The sequence below is a fragment of the Mandrillus leucophaeus genome, unplaced genomic scaffold, assembly GCF_000951045.1.
Source record: "Mandrillus leucophaeus isolate KB7577 unplaced genomic scaffold, Mleu.le_1.0 Scaffold226, whole genome shotgun sequence".
NCBI classification, from domain to species: Eukaryota; Metazoa; Chordata; class Mammalia; order Primates; family Cercopithecidae; genus Mandrillus; species Mandrillus leucophaeus.
Genome location: NW_012102321.1, coordinates 4,766,544 through 4,785,222, shown reverse-complemented (window position 1 = coordinate 4,785,222; position 18,679 = coordinate 4,766,544). Strand labels below are relative to the sequence as shown.

Here is an 18,679-nt window from a genome sequence, read left to right as displayed (position 1 = left end):
TCACCATATTGGTCAGGCTGGTCTCAAACTCCTGACCTCGTGATCTGCCTGCCTTGGCCTCCCAAAGTGCTGGGATTGCAGGCGTGAGCCACCACGCCCATCCCACATTCTTTATAATTCTTAAGTGTGGGTGAAAGGTAGAAGGGTGACAGCATATTCTGGTCCCTACACAAAAAATGGATTTATAATCTTTTCATGTAATGAAATTAACAGAAAGTTAAACTTATTCAAGTAAAGCAATGTAAAGCAATGGCTTTACATTTTCTTTTCCTAGAGATTTAATTCAATTTTCCCCATATAATAATGGCAGAACATAAACACCTGTCTGAGGGCATTAAACTGTTTTTGTAAACTGTTTTGTAAATTTATCCCTTCATTATTCCTCACCTGGTCTACTGCAACAATCTTGTAACTCATCTATTTGGTTCTAAACCCTTTCACTTCATTTTCCATATAATCAACAGAGTTACTTCTCTAAGAAGCAAATCTGATGATGTTATTACCTTGCTAAATACCCTTTCCCTGGTCCAGATCATTTCCGGAATAAAATCCTAATTCCTCATCATAGCCTTCAAGGTTCTTCATTACCTAGTTCCTGCTAGCTATCACTTTTCCTCTTGCAAACTATGTTTCATGAACTCTGAATGTTTTGCAGTTTGCCAAAGAGACATATGTGTCTTGACTTGGTATCATTATACACACTCCGAACGCCCTTCCCTTCTTTTTCTCCTCATGAGCCCCTATTTGTCCCTTAAGATACAGCCCAAGCATAAATTTCTCTGTAAAACACATGTATTGGCATTCTCCACTCCATACTGTAATCCATCCTAGGCCATATCTCAGTTAATCTCTTATGGTTATATTACAATTAAAAAATAAACTTGGCTGGGTACGGTGGCTCACACCTATAATCCCAGCACTTTGGGAGGCCGAGGTGGGTGGATCACAAGGTCAGGAGATCAAGACCATCCTGGCTAACATGGTGAAACCTCATCTCTACTAAAAACACAAAAAAATTAGCCAAGTGTGGTGGCGGGCGCCTGTAGTCCCAGCTGCTTGGGAGGCTGAGGCAGGAGAATGGAGTGAACCCGGGTGGCGGAGCCTGCAGTGAGCTGAGATTGCGCCACTGCACTCCAGCCTGGATGACACAGTGAGACTCTGTCTCAAAAACAAAAAACAAACAAACAAACAAAAAATAAAAATAAACTTACTGAAGCAAAATTTATATAACATAAAATGTACTATTTTAAAGTGAATAATTCATCGGCATTTAGTACGTTCACAATGTTGTGCAATTATCACTGCTATCTAATTTCAAATGGTTTTAACTTTATTTTACCTCAGTATGTCACAACAAAACTGCATCTTTGTGACTACAATACTACACATAATGATAGGTGCTCAATAAATAAAGATGGAATCACGTATTCAACTGTGGAAAAGCACCCCATCAATTATTTTTCTCCTCTTTTTATTAGTTTTAGAAAAATAAAGAATTAAGCTGCATGTTCTGGGTAGATATATCATAGAAAGAAAGGATAGAATACATCTTCTATTCAACTTACATTAAGGAAATAGACATTCAGAAATAAAAGTTTATAATTTGGCTCTTGCAACATTCATTCAACAAATATTTATTGAGAGTTTCCTATGTTTCATCAGGAACTGTTTGAAGAACTGGTGGATACATCCTTGAACAAAATAGACAAAATATTTGCTCCAAAGCTTATATTCTAGTAGGAGATGAGGGACAGTAAACATAATAAATTATATGGCATTTTAGCAGGTGGCAAGCACTATAAAACATATATTAGAGCCAGGTAATTAGGTCAGAAGTTCTGGATAGAGATGTGGGGAGCAGTAGTGATTTAAAATAGGTTAGTGAGGGTTGGCCTTACTACATATGTGGTATGTAAGCAAAGAGATGAAGGAGGTGAGAAAATGAGCCATGCAAATATAAGAGGGAAGAATGTTCCAGGCAAAGAAAAAGCCAAGACTAAGGCCTTTGGGAAGATGTACTCATGAAATAATGACACAGACAGTACATCTGGAAAGTAGCAAGTTGGGGAAGCTTTTGGCATTTGAAACTTGGAAAGATGGAGTTGCCATTAATGGAGATAACTTACCTCTGGTAAGTTATGAAGTGAAGATTAGGGCTGAAGTGTGGGGCATGTTGGAAATGACTCTTACATATCCAAGTAGAGATGTGTAATGCACAGATGGATATACAAGTCTAGAGAAGAGAGATGGTCTGGTGCAGTGGCTCATGCCTGTAATTCCAGCACTTTGGGATGCTGAGGTGGGAGGATCACTTGAGCCCAAGAGTTACAGACCAGCTTGGGCAACATAGTCAGATTCGATCTCTTTAAGAGAGAGAGAACAGTGCTATGTATTTTTAAGATATCAAATTAGGAATCGTCAGCATTAGAGGACATTTACAGTCTCAAGACGATAAATGAGATGAGATCCCTAAGGAAGTAAGGTCCCAGGACTGAACTCTATGGCACTTCCATGTTAAGATTTGGAGAGAAGAAGAGAAATCTGTAAAGATGACTTAAAAGAAACTTCCAGAGAGGCAGGAAAGAAAAAGAGCACAATGTCATGGAAGCCAAATAAGAAAAGTAACTTTAGGAGAAGAAATGAGTGATCGACTACAATAAATGCCATTAACAGATTAAGATGAGAACTGAGAACTGACCTCTGAATTTAACAATGGGAAGGTCACTAGTGAGCTTAAGAAGCACAATTCTGGCAGGCATGTAGGTAAGAGTTTGATTGGAATAGATTTAAGGGAGAACAGGAATTAAAGACAATGAGCATAGAAGTTTTGAGAATTTTTGTTATAAAGGAGAGAAGAGAAAGGGATGGGATCTGGAGGTACAAGTGAGGTTAATACAGGCTTTATTTTTTTTCAGATGAGAAAAAAAGCTAGGCTCGGAGGCTCACACCTGTGATCCCAGCACTTTGGAAAGCTGAGGCGGGTGGATCACCTGAGGTCAGGAGTTCGAGACCAGCCTGGCCAACATGGTGAAACCCCATCTCTACTAAAAATACAAAAAACTAGCTGGGCATGGTGGCAGGTGCCTGTAATCCCAGCTACTTGGGAGGCTGAGGCAGGAGAATCGCTTGAACTCAGGAGACGGAGGTTGCAGTGAGCCGAGATCATACCATTGCACTCCAGCCTGAGCAACAAGAAAGAGACTCCGTCTCAAAAAAATAAAAAAATAAAAATAAATAAATAAATAAAGATAATTACAATGTGAGACGCAAAGTTTGGATTAAAGGGAAAACAAGGGAGAACAGACAGCAGCCATGAAAGAGGAAGGCACCTATCACAGACATTATAGTACGAGGAAAAACAGCTATCCACTGACAAAACTTTATGGAAGGTAGTGTCCTCAGGGAAGATCTCAGTTCTTGTGAGACTAAGAAGTTAAGGGATCCCTTTAGAGAAGAGGTGGAAGAAACAGCTGGTTTTGCTGATGATGAACCTGGAATTGCAGTGGACATAGTGAAAGGATTTCAAGAGGTGGGGAAGGACGAGTGGAAGATAGTGTCAGAGAAGAGAATACACAGAGCCACAGGGAGAGTACATACAGCGTGGGGGATAAGGGTTCCCCAGGTGTTCAGGGTTACTCATGATGACTGGCATAAAAAGGGATAAAGTACATAAGATGTTGTTATAGAAAATTATTTATCATGGACAGTTATTTTATGAGACAAAAGGTGGCCCAAGCGCAGGTAACTCAATTGATTAATTTGCACCTTGGTTCTGGAAAAGGCATGCTTCTTGACTTTCTGTTATCTACACTTAAAGCTATTTCATCTCTTACAGTACTAAACTGAATAAAATGTAGGTAAGGGCAAAAAGATGGCAAACGATTTGTTTATATTACTCCTTATTAATAGCTCTGAGAAAAGACTGCTGACAGTACATTTGGTTAAAATGAAGATTTTGAATAGTTTGGATAATTAGGAATGTTCTATACTAATATTTTTACTTTACCAATTTTTATTATGTATCTACTTAATATAAACACAGCAACATAAACAACTTATTCTAGAAAAGTCTGACCTTTATTCAGTTATTTTAATAAAATTAAGTTTAAGAATATTAAAATACTGGAAAAGGGTTATAGGTAGGGAGATGATAACAAAAGTAAAAGATATTTTCAATGGCAAGAGAAAAAGAATAACAAGTTCTTCATGGAGGCATATTAACAAGGCCCTTGAAAGTAAGCAATGCCTATTAAAATACAAGAAGAAACTGAAATTGTTTTTATTGGTACTATCTTTACCACATCAAAAAATGCTGAGAAAGAGAAGGGACAGGTAAAAGAAGGGACAGGGAAGGAAGGAGGAGCAAGAGAAAAGAAAGGGGAGGTAGGGATCCACAGATGAGAATTAAGAAATGTGTTTCCTGTTCTTTGCTTCTTTTGAACTCACCCTTCTGGAAGGTGACTTACTGAATGGATATTCTACCTACATCTTTCTAGTTATTTATATAGTTTTGGCAATTAATCTTTCTCCTTCATTGAATCATAGCTTCTCCTTCCCTTTCATTATTCCTCTTCTTTGTCAATATTATATTCACTTATTTTTTTAAATGGTGGAAATTGGGAATTATGATGATTTTATGCAGTAGTTTTACCATACCAAATCTGAATGATAACAATTATCTGATTAATCACCAATAAGCAAATAAATGAGATGGCTGTGGAAGGATTTGTAAACTGTAACAGTCGGAGAAATAAAATAGTAATAGCATGTGATAAGTTTAAGAGTTTTTTAATTTAGAAGAACAGAAAGTACACCTAGAACTAGACGTCTGTCATGGTTACATTCTGTCTACCTCGCCAGATCTATTCTACTCTCTACCCTTCTTGACCTTGCTATGTTTCAGGAAGCTGGCCTCTACAGCATACATCAAAAAGCAATCTTTTTCTGCCTTTGAGTTCGATTTGGCCAACAGGTGACACTGGCAAGAAATCAGAAGGCAGAAGAAAAGAGCTGGAGTGTTTATTCTGTCTTACCTCCTCCCTGCTGGCCATTTTTGTTTGGTATAGATAGAGACTGTGTTCTTTTGTGCATAACTACAGCAACTGTCAAGCAGCTCTCTCATGCAGCTACAGTTCTCTAGGCTACAGAAACATCACTTTCTTCCCTTGCCTTGGAAGCCTAGGGTGATAACTGTTTTCTGCGATTGCTAGCTCGTGGGTGCTTCCTCATCCTTTGATAGGTCCTTTATGCTGCCCACACTCTGCAAATAGTCCCTTCGATAAACTCTTTCAATTAATCCAATTAATGACATTGGTTTTTGCTAGGAAGTAGACTGATGTAATTTCCAATGGCCCCTCTAGACCATTTTCAGGGCCAGGCCTATATAATCCAACCCCTTCCCATTCCAAACTCCTCAGTTTAACTCAGTGTCTCTTCCACTGTTTCTTAGTGAAAATCCAGCCCTATCGTGTGAAACCCACTCCTTCATGAAGATAACATATCTTTATGATATTAGCAGCCTTTTAGACTTACCTATATCTTCATCAAGCCTTTAATTTTATAATACAACTTATCAAAATGCAAACAAAAACTAGGTAATTTCAGGAATTTACTCAGAAAAGGAAAGTAACTTTCCTGAATAATATCCACCTCACCTCCTTCTCCTTGTTGAGCAATACCAACTGGCTGTCTGTGAGGATGCAATACTTCCGCTCCCATGTTGTTGTCTCTGTGTAGGGTGATTGACCACAAGACAGACGATGCGTGGGTGGCCCTTTCACATCTGCATGACAAAAGGGAAAAAAAAGTGACAAATCATTATCTTGCTTAGTAAACCAGTACTTCAAATGTAAAATTCTTCCAAATCAAATAAAGAGGTGAGCCTAAACATGAATCTCAATGGTAAATTTAAAGTTTCCTCTGAAGAAAATGAAAACTGTTATATACAAAATAAGGAAAAAATAGCCCTACAACCTTCAGAGAAGAGGGCTGAAACACTCTGGGAAGAACTGTTAGTGCAAACTTTACATAGTAAGTACCACTGTACATAAACTATAATAATGAGAGGTTGCTTCAGAGCTTAACCAGTATCATTCAAAATACAGAGACAGGGTAACTCAGACACCTTCTCTAGTCTTTAGGAGAAAGATGATGTGACATGTACACTTTGAGAACACTGTTAACCCAGAACTCTGAGAGTAAATTTATCAGCAGACAAGGCCTTCCAAATGGCTTTACACTCATAAGAATTGAAAATGTTTAAACAACAGCATCATATTACCACTAGAGGCCAGCAAGATCTTAAAAACATAGAAAATAATTTTCTTAAGGAAAGATCTAAATATATTACCATGATGTTTCTTAAAGGTGGAGGTACCCGATATTAAAGCAAAATGTCTCAGCAATTCCCAACTGTCTCATTTCCTTATAAAATACCAAGTGGTTACTAACATCTTTGTCATTTTCAATTTTTTTTGATATAAAATGTTTGCTCATTTGGGCTGTTGGAACTGGGCACATATTTGAATGTATAAGTACACATTAAATCTATTTTAAAAAGCTTTTATGACAGTATGAAATATATTAAAAGTTCTTCAGGCATGAAGAACTAATTCTTCTCAGGAATATACTATAAAGACAACTTAACATGGATTATCACTACTTAGTTATTACGCTAAAGGAAAAACTCAAATTGAAATAATTAGAAAACCAACACCCAGGAGGGCAGGGGAGTCGTAAATCATAAAAAAGCACATTATATCTATTATATGAGTATTTTTCAGTATCATTGCTTTCTATAGAATTTTTGTCTTCTGACACAGGATGATAGGTATATTACTGGCATTGGCTTGACTTCAAGGAAAGCCAAATAATTTCCTAGGTATCTTATACTATAATTAACCAAATATGCCTAATTACAGCTGGAGCTCTGTAGAACGTCAGCAACAAGTCAGTTCCTATGTTTCTCTTTGCAGAACTATGTAGGTCTCTCTTTATAAATCCCTTTATGTGCTCAATATTGTCTTCATTGTTTCTTCTGGTTTAACTTCCTGTCCTCTCTAAGGCTATCTAAACTTACTGCACGGCATGTTTCGGGGTTCATCAACTCTCCCCAAAGATAATTCAAGGTCCAAGAACCAACAGTGTTATTAGGGCTTGTTTAGACATGTTATTAATTCTTAGAAGTTCACTGTTTTGTCTTTTCTTCCCTTATTTTCTGTTTGTATCTCCTCCGCACTATGCACAGCATTACATGCTACGTCTGTAGCATCTCCAATCCACACCAACCCTCTCTCCCCTATCCTCAACCCTCCCCTTGTAGTCTAAGTATCTTAAATTATTTTATGTTAGAACTACAACTTCAGTTCTTCCAAAGTTTTCTTTTGACTTCAAAATCTCAAAATTATCACCAAAAACTCAATGAAACTGACTCTGAATACTTTTGTACACATATAGCATATTCTTGCCTACATGTAAAAGCCATGTCAAAACTGATTTTCTTCACATGATTTGGACAAAAATATGGGTTACAATTTTACCACATATAGGTCTATTTTTAGAGTCAAATACCAAGATGACTTCAACAGAAAGAGATGTACCTACTTTATGTGGAAATATGAATAGTTTTATGGTCTAAACAATTAGAAACTTTGACAAAATTAGACAATTTATGGTCATTCAAATAACTAGCTTTATTATATAAGTTAGCCATGGGTGACCTAAACTGCCCACTGTAAGTTGTACTGTAAATTAACTTTAGCAAGAAGACACTGATAAACCCTGTCCATAAAAATTGTAATATAGGATACTGCATTAATAGTATAACCCAGGTTTCCTTGACAAAATATAAATCTATATCAACACTGAATTAAAGAAAATCTAAATTCTCTTTTCTGTAAGAATATTCTCCCGTTGTCCAACCTGATCCTTTTTCTAATTTCTTCATGGTATTGTGAAAACAAGACAATGTCTCAAAAAAAAAAAAAAAAACATTCTGGAACCCTGAACCACCCTCCTCTAGTGCTAAAGATAAGAAGAAATAGAGAGCAATGAAATAGGGAGCAATACTTCTATATTAAAAAAAAATTCTGTCTGTCTAAACAGAGGGATTTATTAGCTATCCTATAGATTTTATTGCTTCTTTTTCTAATGCTCATTTTTGGCCTTTTTAAAGAATGTATACCAAGGAAAAAAAAATAAGAAAAAAAAGTGATAGTTTCTGTTCCTTTTAGTACTTCTCTATTATCTGAAAGGCATTTTAAGTAATAAAGTGATATTTTAAAAAATAACCTATATTTAATTTATATAGGTTAAGTTACATCATGTCCTCATTTCCAGGGCTAAATGAAGGTTTAAAAGCACGTAAGCAAGGCCTGTATACTGAGACTATATGCATTACCAGGAGAAGCTCAAATTTTTGCCCTATTTCACCTTGCCAATCCTATCAATCTTTATTTTTTGCTCTAGTGACTTACTTTTAATTTCTGACTTCCAATTATTTTTAGTATCTAAAATTCGCCAGAGAAAAGAGTAACTAACTTAGAATCATATAGAAAATCTTAAGAGCAAAACTGGAAACAATTTTGGATTCGCTCTGTTCATTCCTACGAGGATACTAAGGACAATGAATGCTGTCCTCATTACACAAATTAAATAATTTTAGAAACATTAAAAAGAATCAGAGGCCGGGCGGTGGCTCAAACCTGTAATTCCAGCACTTTGGGAGGCCGAGACGGGCGGATCACGAGGTGAGGCGATCGAGACCATCCTGGCGAACACAGTGAAACCCCGTCTTTACTAAAAAAAAAAAAAATACAAAAAACTAGCCAGGCGAGGTGGCGGGCGCCTGTAGTCCCAGCTACTCGGGAGGCTGAGGCAGGAGAATGGTGTAAACCCGGGAGGCGGAGCTTGCAGTGAGCTGAGATCCGGCCACTGCACTCCAGCCTGGGTGACAGAGCGAGACTCCGTCTCAAAAAAAAAAAAAAAAAAAGAAGAATCAGAGGTAAGTCGATGGATCTCTTTGTAAATACTTCTTTAAAACTGGGTATTATTCCGTAGACCAGCAGTTCTCCAATTTCTCCATTGCAGGATTGCAGGACTCCTTTAGACTCTAAAATTACTGAGGACTTCAGAGTTTTTGTTTATATGGGCTATATCAATATTTACCATATTAGAAATTAAACCTGAGAAATTTAAAAATATGAATTCATTTAACAATAACATTCCTATTGCATGTTAACATACGTAACACATTTTTAATGAAATGTACCTGTTTTCAAAAAAAATTTTAAAAGTGACACTTTTATATTTTTGCAAATCTCTTTAAAGTCTGGCTGAATAGAAGACAGCAAGGTTTTTATATTTGTTTCTACATTCAGTCTATTGCTTTGTGTTTTTCTGGTTGATATACATAAAGAAAATCTGTACTCACAAATATGTAGTTGGAAAAGGAAAGAGTGTTTTAATAATATTTCCCAATAACTATGAATATTCTTTGCTAATACTATACCAAACCTGACAAGCAGTTGCTTTTCAAAAGTTAGTGTGCAATGTGTAATCTGAAACCAAATCAATGAACTTTTCATATTCTGTTACATCAAAAACCACTGGTCCACCTTGTCCTTGGAGTGGATCTTTCACCCCACCTATGTGAGTTTATAAACATCATGCACCGATCACTTAAAAAATACTGGTCATTCAGATTTGCAGATATTCCAAATATTGACACTTTTCATTATATAATGTCACATTCATCAATCTTCAAAAAAGTTTTGATCTCATCAGAAAAGACTTCAAGTACTACCGGGAAGCTGCCAAGCTCAAAGTTGCAGATGCAAATTTTCTAACATTCTAGTTTTTGCTTTTAGTCTTAAATTTCATCATTAGCAATAAATACTCTTGGTTGTTTCCCTGAAGTGATAGGTTTATGTCTTCCTTTTTCCAGAAAATGTCTGCCATATAACCAAGACTGAATGACTATAATTAGTCTTATAGTTCTATTATAAAAAATAGTTTTAAACCATCAGATCAGGGGGTCCTGGAGCTCTAGCATTCCACAGACCACATGCTAAAAACCACTGCTTAGACAATAGAAACTCAATGAGGTATTCTAAGAAAATCTGGCAATACTAGTTTATAACAAGATGAAGAAGTAGGGGAAAGAACAGAGGTCTTAACAATGTATGGGAGACTGATGTAATGGCCTGATTTAGGGATGCTCAGGGTCTGAAACAGATCAGTTGTAGTGAAAATGGTAACAAAGAGACCATGTGAGCCACATTTTGAAACAGGAATCAACAGGACAGGTAACTTTCTAGTTGTTTGTGGTGGATGAATAACACAAAAGAGATGAGAGAATAAAAGAGTCACTAATAAATATACAAATTGATAAAAGTTAATAAAGCAAGTTATGTAACTGTAATATATAACAGAAAGTCCAATAAAGACGGTTTTCAAAAAAGGAAGAAAGATAACCTAAAAGGGAAGCTTATTTGAAGTATTCAATGCAATCTATTATTTCTAAATAATTTCAAAACAGCATTCAAAATACTAAGTCATTTGGCCTGTCAGTAAGTCTAAAAAGCAAACTTTGGACCCCTTCAAATGCTAATATAAATTCAGCAACTGCAAATGCTAATATAAATTTAGAAACTACTTGTCAAAGAAACAACAATAACAACAGACCTCTCATGTGTTAACCCCTGTAATGGGAGAAAAAAGTATCATAGCATGATACACTACTTGACAAAAATGACAAACTGAATGATATGATAGAACTGGAAATTTCAGTACAGGAACACACACACAGACACACTCCAACTTTTTTCTTAGAGGATAAGCAACTTTTCTCTTCCATACTTAGGAAAACTGCCTCAAAAATTTTATAGCAGGAGAGTAATTAAAGGGATCTGATAGAAAGCAGAAATAGGGATAGAGAGAAAGGACAGTAAGTCTATGGCCAAAATACAAAGAATGTGTAAGAAAAAATTGCTGTGGGAAATTTTATTTTTGTATCTTACAGATCCTTAGAAGTTCATCTGAGTCGCTTTTGAATCACTTCATTTACTAGTCTCATGTTTTTAAAAATTCTGACATGATATGTTAAATGCAATTGGTAAAATCATGAACCTATTGAGAGAGGAAAAAGGAAGAAAATGGTCAGGCAGGCAGCTATGGTGGGTACTTGGTTGAATTCTTTCAAACAAAAGCCTGATTTTTCAGGCTGTAGGCACAGATAAGGGGACTTGCATAGGGAAGCTTGCCTAAGACATGCTCACAGCCACACAGATAAGACAGATTATACAGATGACTTACAGATGACTTGCCCAGACATGGCCACAATGGAAAATTCCATCCTCTAACACATGTGCAGTAAAGGGAACAAAGCATTATGGAGTAACTCAAGTTAAGGGCCCGCATGCACACTAGCAGGACAGGGTGGAGGTACCAGAAATTTGCACCTTATGCAAATGATATGCCATCATCGGTTTCTTATAACAGCCTTTGAATTGAACTGTAAAAATGGCAACCCTCTTCTGGGCCCCCTCTCTGCGGCAGACAACTTTCATTCTTTTGCTTCTTAAACTTTTGCTCCAACCTCACCCTCTGTGTCCATGCTCCTTAATTCTCTTGGTCATGAGACAAACAACTCTGGGTGATGCCTCACAATAACAGACCACTACACTGTGTTGCATTGGTGAGACAGTAACACTATTAATATTTACCGCCTTCCAGAGAAAGCTTTATAAAGGGATTCTATAGAGAGAATCTTCCCAGTTAACACAAACTCTAACGTTTCATTCAGTCTCAGGAGCCTTTCATCTATCTTAGTGCCAACCTAAAAAAAGAAGTAACAACAACACAGTTTTGGGAAATCTATCTAAATAGGCAAGGTCTTAATACACTAAAAGAGAAACACATTCCCAACAGATAATTGGTGTAAACTACAGAAGTCTGAACTGCTGTGGAAGGATAGATCTATATTTTTCTGTATCTATACATACGTTTTTATTCCCACATCAGAGCTAACCTGGCTTAGAAATGGCAAATTCTTCGCAACTCTGAAATTCCAATGACCAGATTTGTTTTGGCTTTGAACCCAAAATCAAAATACAAGTATTACTTCATAAAAGCTAAGAATTAAAGTGATCACTTTATTATAGAAGCAAAAACATCTGGCCAGGAATGGTGGCTCACACCTATAATCACTTTGGGAGGCCAAGGGGGGTGGATCACTTGAACTCAGGAGTTTGAGGCCAGCCTGGTCAACACAGTGAGACCTCATCTCTACAAAAAATACAAAAATTAGCCAGGCATGGCGGTGCGTGCCTGCAGTCCCAGCTATTTGGGAGGCTGAGGTGGGAGGATCCCATTTTTGTTTTCATCAACATGTTCACAACAGTTTTAACAGGCATTCATGTTTAATATCATACTAATAGGCCAATTAACAAGTTTTCTTTTCTTTTTTTTTTTTTTGAGAGGGAATCTCACTCTGTTGCCCAGGCTGGACTGCAGTGGCACAATCTTGGCTCACGGCAAGCTCCGCCTCACAGGTTCACGCCATTCTCCTGCCTCAGCCTCCTAAGTAGCTGGGACTACAGGTGACCGCCACCACAGCTGGCTCATTTTTTGTATTTTTAGTAGAGATGGGGTTTTAGTAGGATGGTCTCGCTCTCCTGACCTCGTGATCCACCAGCCTCGGCCTCCCAAAGTGCTGGGATTACAGGTGTGAGCCACTGTGCCCAGCCAACAAGCTACTTTTTAAAAGGCAGTTCTTTATTTTTTTAATAAACAATAAAATCCTTGCCACTGACATGCAGATTTTAAAATATGGCATACACATGTCTATCTTCTATAGACAATTTCTGATACAGTAGGAGAAATAATGTTAGAGTTGCTATGTGGAGATGATTCTTAACAATGTCAATAACTGTAACAGGCTGGGCACAGTGGCTCATGCCTGTAATCCCAGCACTTTGGGAGGCTAAGGCAGGAGGATCACTTGAGGCCAGGAGGTCCAGGCTGCAGTGGGCCATGATCACACCACTGTACTCTGCCTGGGCAACAGAATGAGACCTTGTCTCAAAAAAAAAAAAAAGTATTAAAAAAATTGTAATGTGGTTGAGGAGCAGTCCACAATATACTGCAGATATATGCTCAAATTATTTTATAAATGTATTAATGTTGTCTGCTTAAGACCTAGTGTAGTTGCCATCAACTAAGTCACTCTCTTTCATTCTTAAAGCACAAAAGGAAAGGAAAATCCAGTCAGGTCACTTAAAGTTTAATTTTACTTATTTTATCCCTTCATGACCTTCCCGCCCTCTATATTCTGTCAAAATGTCAGAAAATAACATTTCCAGAACAACAAACAAAAATTTTCTTAGACTGATAACCACCCAACACACAGTACCTATGAACTTTGCTTTGTCCTGACGCACAAGGAACATTTGGGCTGGCAAATTATATTACAGTTCATACAAATAAATGGCCTCAGTAGATTTAAATATGGCCACACTCGTACCTTGATGAGTAATATGGATACTAAAGTAATCATTCAATATGTTTAAGATATAAACTCATTAGGTCAGAAATGGTTGCCTTCATGGAAATACAAGTCTTAATCCTTACATTACCACATTTACTATAAGACCATAACTATTTGCTGAAATAAATTTATATTGCATCTTTTAACCTTAGCTAACCACTTTAGTTTCCCTGTCAACTACAGAAGCTTAATTTTCAAGCTACTTGATCACTGGTGTCTAGTTAGTAAATCCACTATGCTCACTATCACCCTTGTTAAGAGAAGGAGAGAACAGGAAAGAGATAACATGTGATACTTCTCTCTGGTGAGTAATTTCCTTTAGTCTAACATTTGCAGAGTTCTGCTGCTACTTCCCTCTCAGTCTCAGCAGCACCACAGTTCAGCATGAAGGTTCTATCACAGGTCAGAGTGAGTTATCTGGTAAAAAAAAGTAATAAATTCCTTGAAGGCATGACTTATTTATGGCAGACAACTTGATATTCGATAAAGGTAACACTTCTCTTTAGAGAAGAGCTCATTTTACTTTGGTGCCATTACTTATTTTAAGAAGATGGTAAGGATGGGGAATAATTCCTATGATGGTTCTACCTTGCTTCTCTCTTCCACATCACTATAACAGTTTGCACTGCCCCGATCACATGTGCCATGAAATGCAAGCAAAGCAGATCATATAGTTTTCTTCCACTTCTTAAATATGCATTAGAAGAAATAAGTCCCGCTGGGATATCAGGACATGCCTCTACAGTCCCAGCTACTCGGGAGCTGAGATCACTTGAGTTCAGAAGATCGAAGCTGTAGGGTGCATGCCTGTGCTCTCAATAGCCACTGCACTCAAACCTGGGCAACATAGTCCAACCCAGTCTCCTAAAAGAGATAAGTCCCTTAATTTTCATACTGAGCCAAGTCTGCTTAAGCAACTATACGGCCTAGTTAACTGAATGGAGTCTTATGAATGGTGCCAACAGTAAGATGACAAATGGCAGTCCATCACAGCCTGTTCTTCAATCCCAATAGATCAGTCATATCAACAGTTCATACTAAACCTCTTAAACAGAAAAATATAAAATATTCAAAATAAGTCACTTACACACTAATCCTTTGAAGGAAATAAAGGCCCATCTACAATTTTTTCTTAAATAAATACTGTGCTAATTTAAGAAAAGTGTAGCTAAGCATGGTGGCTCACGCCTGTAATCCTAGCACTTTGGGAGGCGGCAGCAGGAGGATCCTTTGAGCTCCATGGGCAACAAAGTGGGATACCTGGCTCTACAAAAAGACTACAAAAATCAGCCAGGTTTGGTGGCTTACACCTGCAGTCCCAACTACTCAGGAGGCTGTGGCAGGAGGACTGCTTGAGCCTGGGAGGTTAAGGCTGTGGTGAGTTGTGATTGTGTTACTGTATTCCAGCCCGGGTGACAGAGCAAGACCCTGTCTCAGAAAGAAAAGAAAGAGAAAAGCATAAGCAAAACTCGCATGGCACTTAAAATATGACCACAGTATTGTATTACTAAGTAATCAAAACTCAAGATCATTTTCATGTCTCATGTTTCTGTTAACAGAAAAATGAACTCACTAAGACTTAATCTCAAATACCATTTAATGCACATTCCTTTTGTTATATTTAGTATCTCTCCCTATATTAATATATCCTCATGCTTGTCTCTTTTTGAATTAGATCTCAACACTTTCCTTTAGGGGCAGCTGGTGTGGGAAAAGAATCAGAACTTTTCAAGGAATGTGATTCTTAGTGGAGAAGGTGTAAAAGAGGGAACTCAGACACTAATTTCACTATTCAGAAATCAGTTTCTGAGTTTTTAGCCATTGGTTACACAACCAATGCTGTGATATCACCTCTCTATCTAAAAAAGCAGAAGAAGGCAGGCTACATTAGAAATAAAAGTTGTCAAGAGTATGGCAGCATTAAAAATCTTCAATAGCTCTATCTCTATTTATAATATCAAGTGCAATAGAATCCAGAACTACATATGCATCTTTTCTGAATTGGGACCCATTTGAATCACAAATCACTGAGCTTACAGTGAAAACTATCAAGGTGATAATACAAGCATCTCTAAAGAGCACTTCTTAGAGCTCCAGTTTTCTCATCTTTAAAATGGAATAATGTGGTTTCTACTATGTAGGAATGTGGTGAAGATTAAATGAGAAATATCAAGCATTACAAACAGTGCTTGGCATACTGTAAAGCCCTCAATAAACAACAACACTTATTATTATCTTAACTTCACACATCTGAAACAATGGGTTCATTTGTTACTCCTATTGAAAATTTTCAGATGCTAAAAATATTGTAATAAAATGTGACAGAAAAAACTGATTTAAACTGTGAATGATCTTCAGGATTATATGATGAATGTAAATAAACCTTTCCTTGGACATATTCTGGGGAAAAAAAGTACTGCACAGGTTTGCTCTAACAAAAACATACTTCCATCTGATACCATCGGACAGACTCTAGTATATCGCTGTGCCAGAAATCTACATATTATTCTTAATACAAACTTTACAAAGGAAAAGACAACAAATCCAGAGCCTTTTGGCTAGAGAAACAGTTACAAGCAGAAATGAAATATAAGGGCCGAAACACATTCTTTTATTTAGGTCTATTTGTTCAGCTTAATGTACACCATTTAGGTCAGTCTACCAATTCCCTCTCGAATTAAAAAAAAAAAAAAAAATGAGTGGGGGGCAGGGGGGATGAGAAGAGAGAAAAAAATCTTTTTAGTGGCACTGTTTTATTCTAACCAGTTAGTTCAAACAGTCTCAGCTCTAAAAGTCTCTTACCACTCACAGCTGATGACTAAACTTGAGAGGATTAATTGATCCTCTTCATCTATTTTTCCACAGGTTTCAATTGGGACAAAAATGTGTATATACTTCTCAAATGCAATCACAAGAATACAAAACAATGACAAATTTGATGGGTGACATATTTTGCTTTTTAAAAAAAAGTTGAATCCAAACTCATAAGATTTAAAGAAGGAATAGTAAGGTTGTCACTCTTTCTTAAAATTAAACCCTGAGAAAACACACACACACAAATTAAGCCTTAAATCCTATGGGCATTCAGTTGCTTTTCCAAAACTATCTGAACTCCTCTGTAGGTCCGCAAACAAGACGTTCATTGTGTGGATCTGTAAATTGTATGATGTCATTGAAACACAAGCACCAATTGGTATTATAAACAGTTTGTGTTTCCAAGGATACTAGGAACTTTAAATACCCTGCATTTATACAAAGCCCAAGAGCATGACCTTCCTAACAATACAAGGAGCCTTCCACTTTCTCTTTTTAGTCACTGTTTCCAGCACAGAAAGGATACTGATTTTGCTCCTAATAATTCTTCCAAATAATATACTTGGAACATTCCTCAATTATTCATTATTCATTTTTATATTCTTAATATAATGACACCAAAAAAAGAGGATTAAGAATTTACATAGCCCTAGCAGGCCCCTAATAGACTCTCAAAAGGCTAGCCAGGCTGGAGTCCTTTAAGAAAACTTCATGATATAGATTTTTTGTAATGCAAGGCACATAAACACTTTTTTTTTTTTTTCTGAGACACAGTCTCATTCGCCCTGGCTAGAGTACAGTGGTGCAATCTCGACTCACTGCAACCTCCGCCTCCTGGGTTCAAGCAATTCTCTGCCTCAGACTCCCGAGTAGCTGGGATTACAGGTGCCCACCACTATGCCCAGCTTCTTTTTTGTATTTTTAGTAGAGACGGGGTTTCACCATCTTAGCCAGGCTGGTCTTGAACTCCTGACCCCGTGATCCACCAGCCTCAGCCTCCCAAAATGCTGGGTTACAGGCGTGAGCCACTGCGCCCATCTAACACTTCTAATTAATCCTTACAGTTATGTTCCTCTGTGTTATGGAGTACTCTTTTAGTAACACACAGCACTTGTGTGTATTTCCTGGAAAAATTACTTTTCTTTACCTACTATTCATCTTGAACGCACGTATAAAAATTCAGTATATAAACTTGTTTATGTTAGCCAGAGTAACTACTGCAACATAAAAACACAGGTTGAATATAAGGTGATTATGATTATATTATTGTTAAAAGTCAAAAAGGTTATATATGTCTTTATAAAGGTATATAAAAAAAGATATGTAGAGTTAAATTGTTATAAAAGGTCTGTAGCTAAGCTCTTCTCTAGTATCTATTCAGAGGTAGGCCTAAATATTCATATTATGCTCACATCAAATTTATTTGTGGAATGTGTTTTCCATGAGTTACAAACATGAAAGTTTGGACAATTCCAGAGTTCTTATTTTTCTACTTAGGAGATAAATATTTTAATCAAGTATTTCTCAAAATACAGATTGGAAACTGACAAGGAAAAAAGGGAGAATTCACAGGGACTAAAATTAGAGAGCTCCAAAGAGCTGTTTAATAATGATGGCAGCAGCAAGGAACTCCACCCTAGGCGACAGAGCAAGACTCCATCTGAAAAGAATGACCTCCACACCTTCTGGCTTCTCTCCTTACTGCATTTCACATTCAGACTATCATAACGCCAAGATTATAGAACAACAACAATTTCTATTGAGCATTCATATTTCATCAATTTATAAAACACTGAATATCAGTCTAAGTACAACAACAAGAACAAACTGCCAAGTTTGGGAACAAATCACCGATTTCTGACAAGCTTACAACTGATGGGTGCGGAAGTAAGTGGGCATGTTGGAGAGCAGTCCTCTCCAACATGTTCAATGCACCATGAGCATCAGTTAGTAGGTTTCACAGAAGGAGTGGAGAAATTTGGGGGAATTAATTCGTCAGTTAATTCAGCAAGTCTTATAAAATACTCTTGATATTTTAGTGAAGTTAGTTATTTAGGATATAGAGTTTGACTTAAGGAAATAAAATAATGGGAAATATTTTACCTGTAAGTGAATTTGTTTTTTCTTATTTGAAAGACTTTTTAAAAAACTTTGTATGAATGATTCACCTAATAGTCTTAATGAGAACTCAACAATTGTTAACAAAAGTCAAGACTGTACGGAAAAATAAAACTAGAAACACACATGAAATAAAAGGTGCCAGACTTTCTTGAATCTTCCAATTTGCTAAAATTATTATCTCATATACACACACACACA

General features: G+C 36.9%; 1 protein-coding gene across 2 annotated transcripts in view; it reads right to left on the bottom strand.

Moving 5' to 3' along the window:
- RASAL2 (RAS protein activator like 2) overlaps nucleotides 1-18,679 on the bottom strand; it is a 381,092-nt gene that overhangs the window by 172,263 nt on the left and 190,150 nt on the right. For both annotated transcript variants that reach the window (XM_011981450.1, XM_011981451.1), the window contains exon 2: nucleotides 5,655-5,782. In XM_011981450.1, the coding sequence (XP_011836840.1) occupies nucleotides 5,655-5,782 (128 nt within the window). The remainder of the gene's footprint in view (nucleotides 1-5,654; nucleotides 5,783-18,679) is intronic.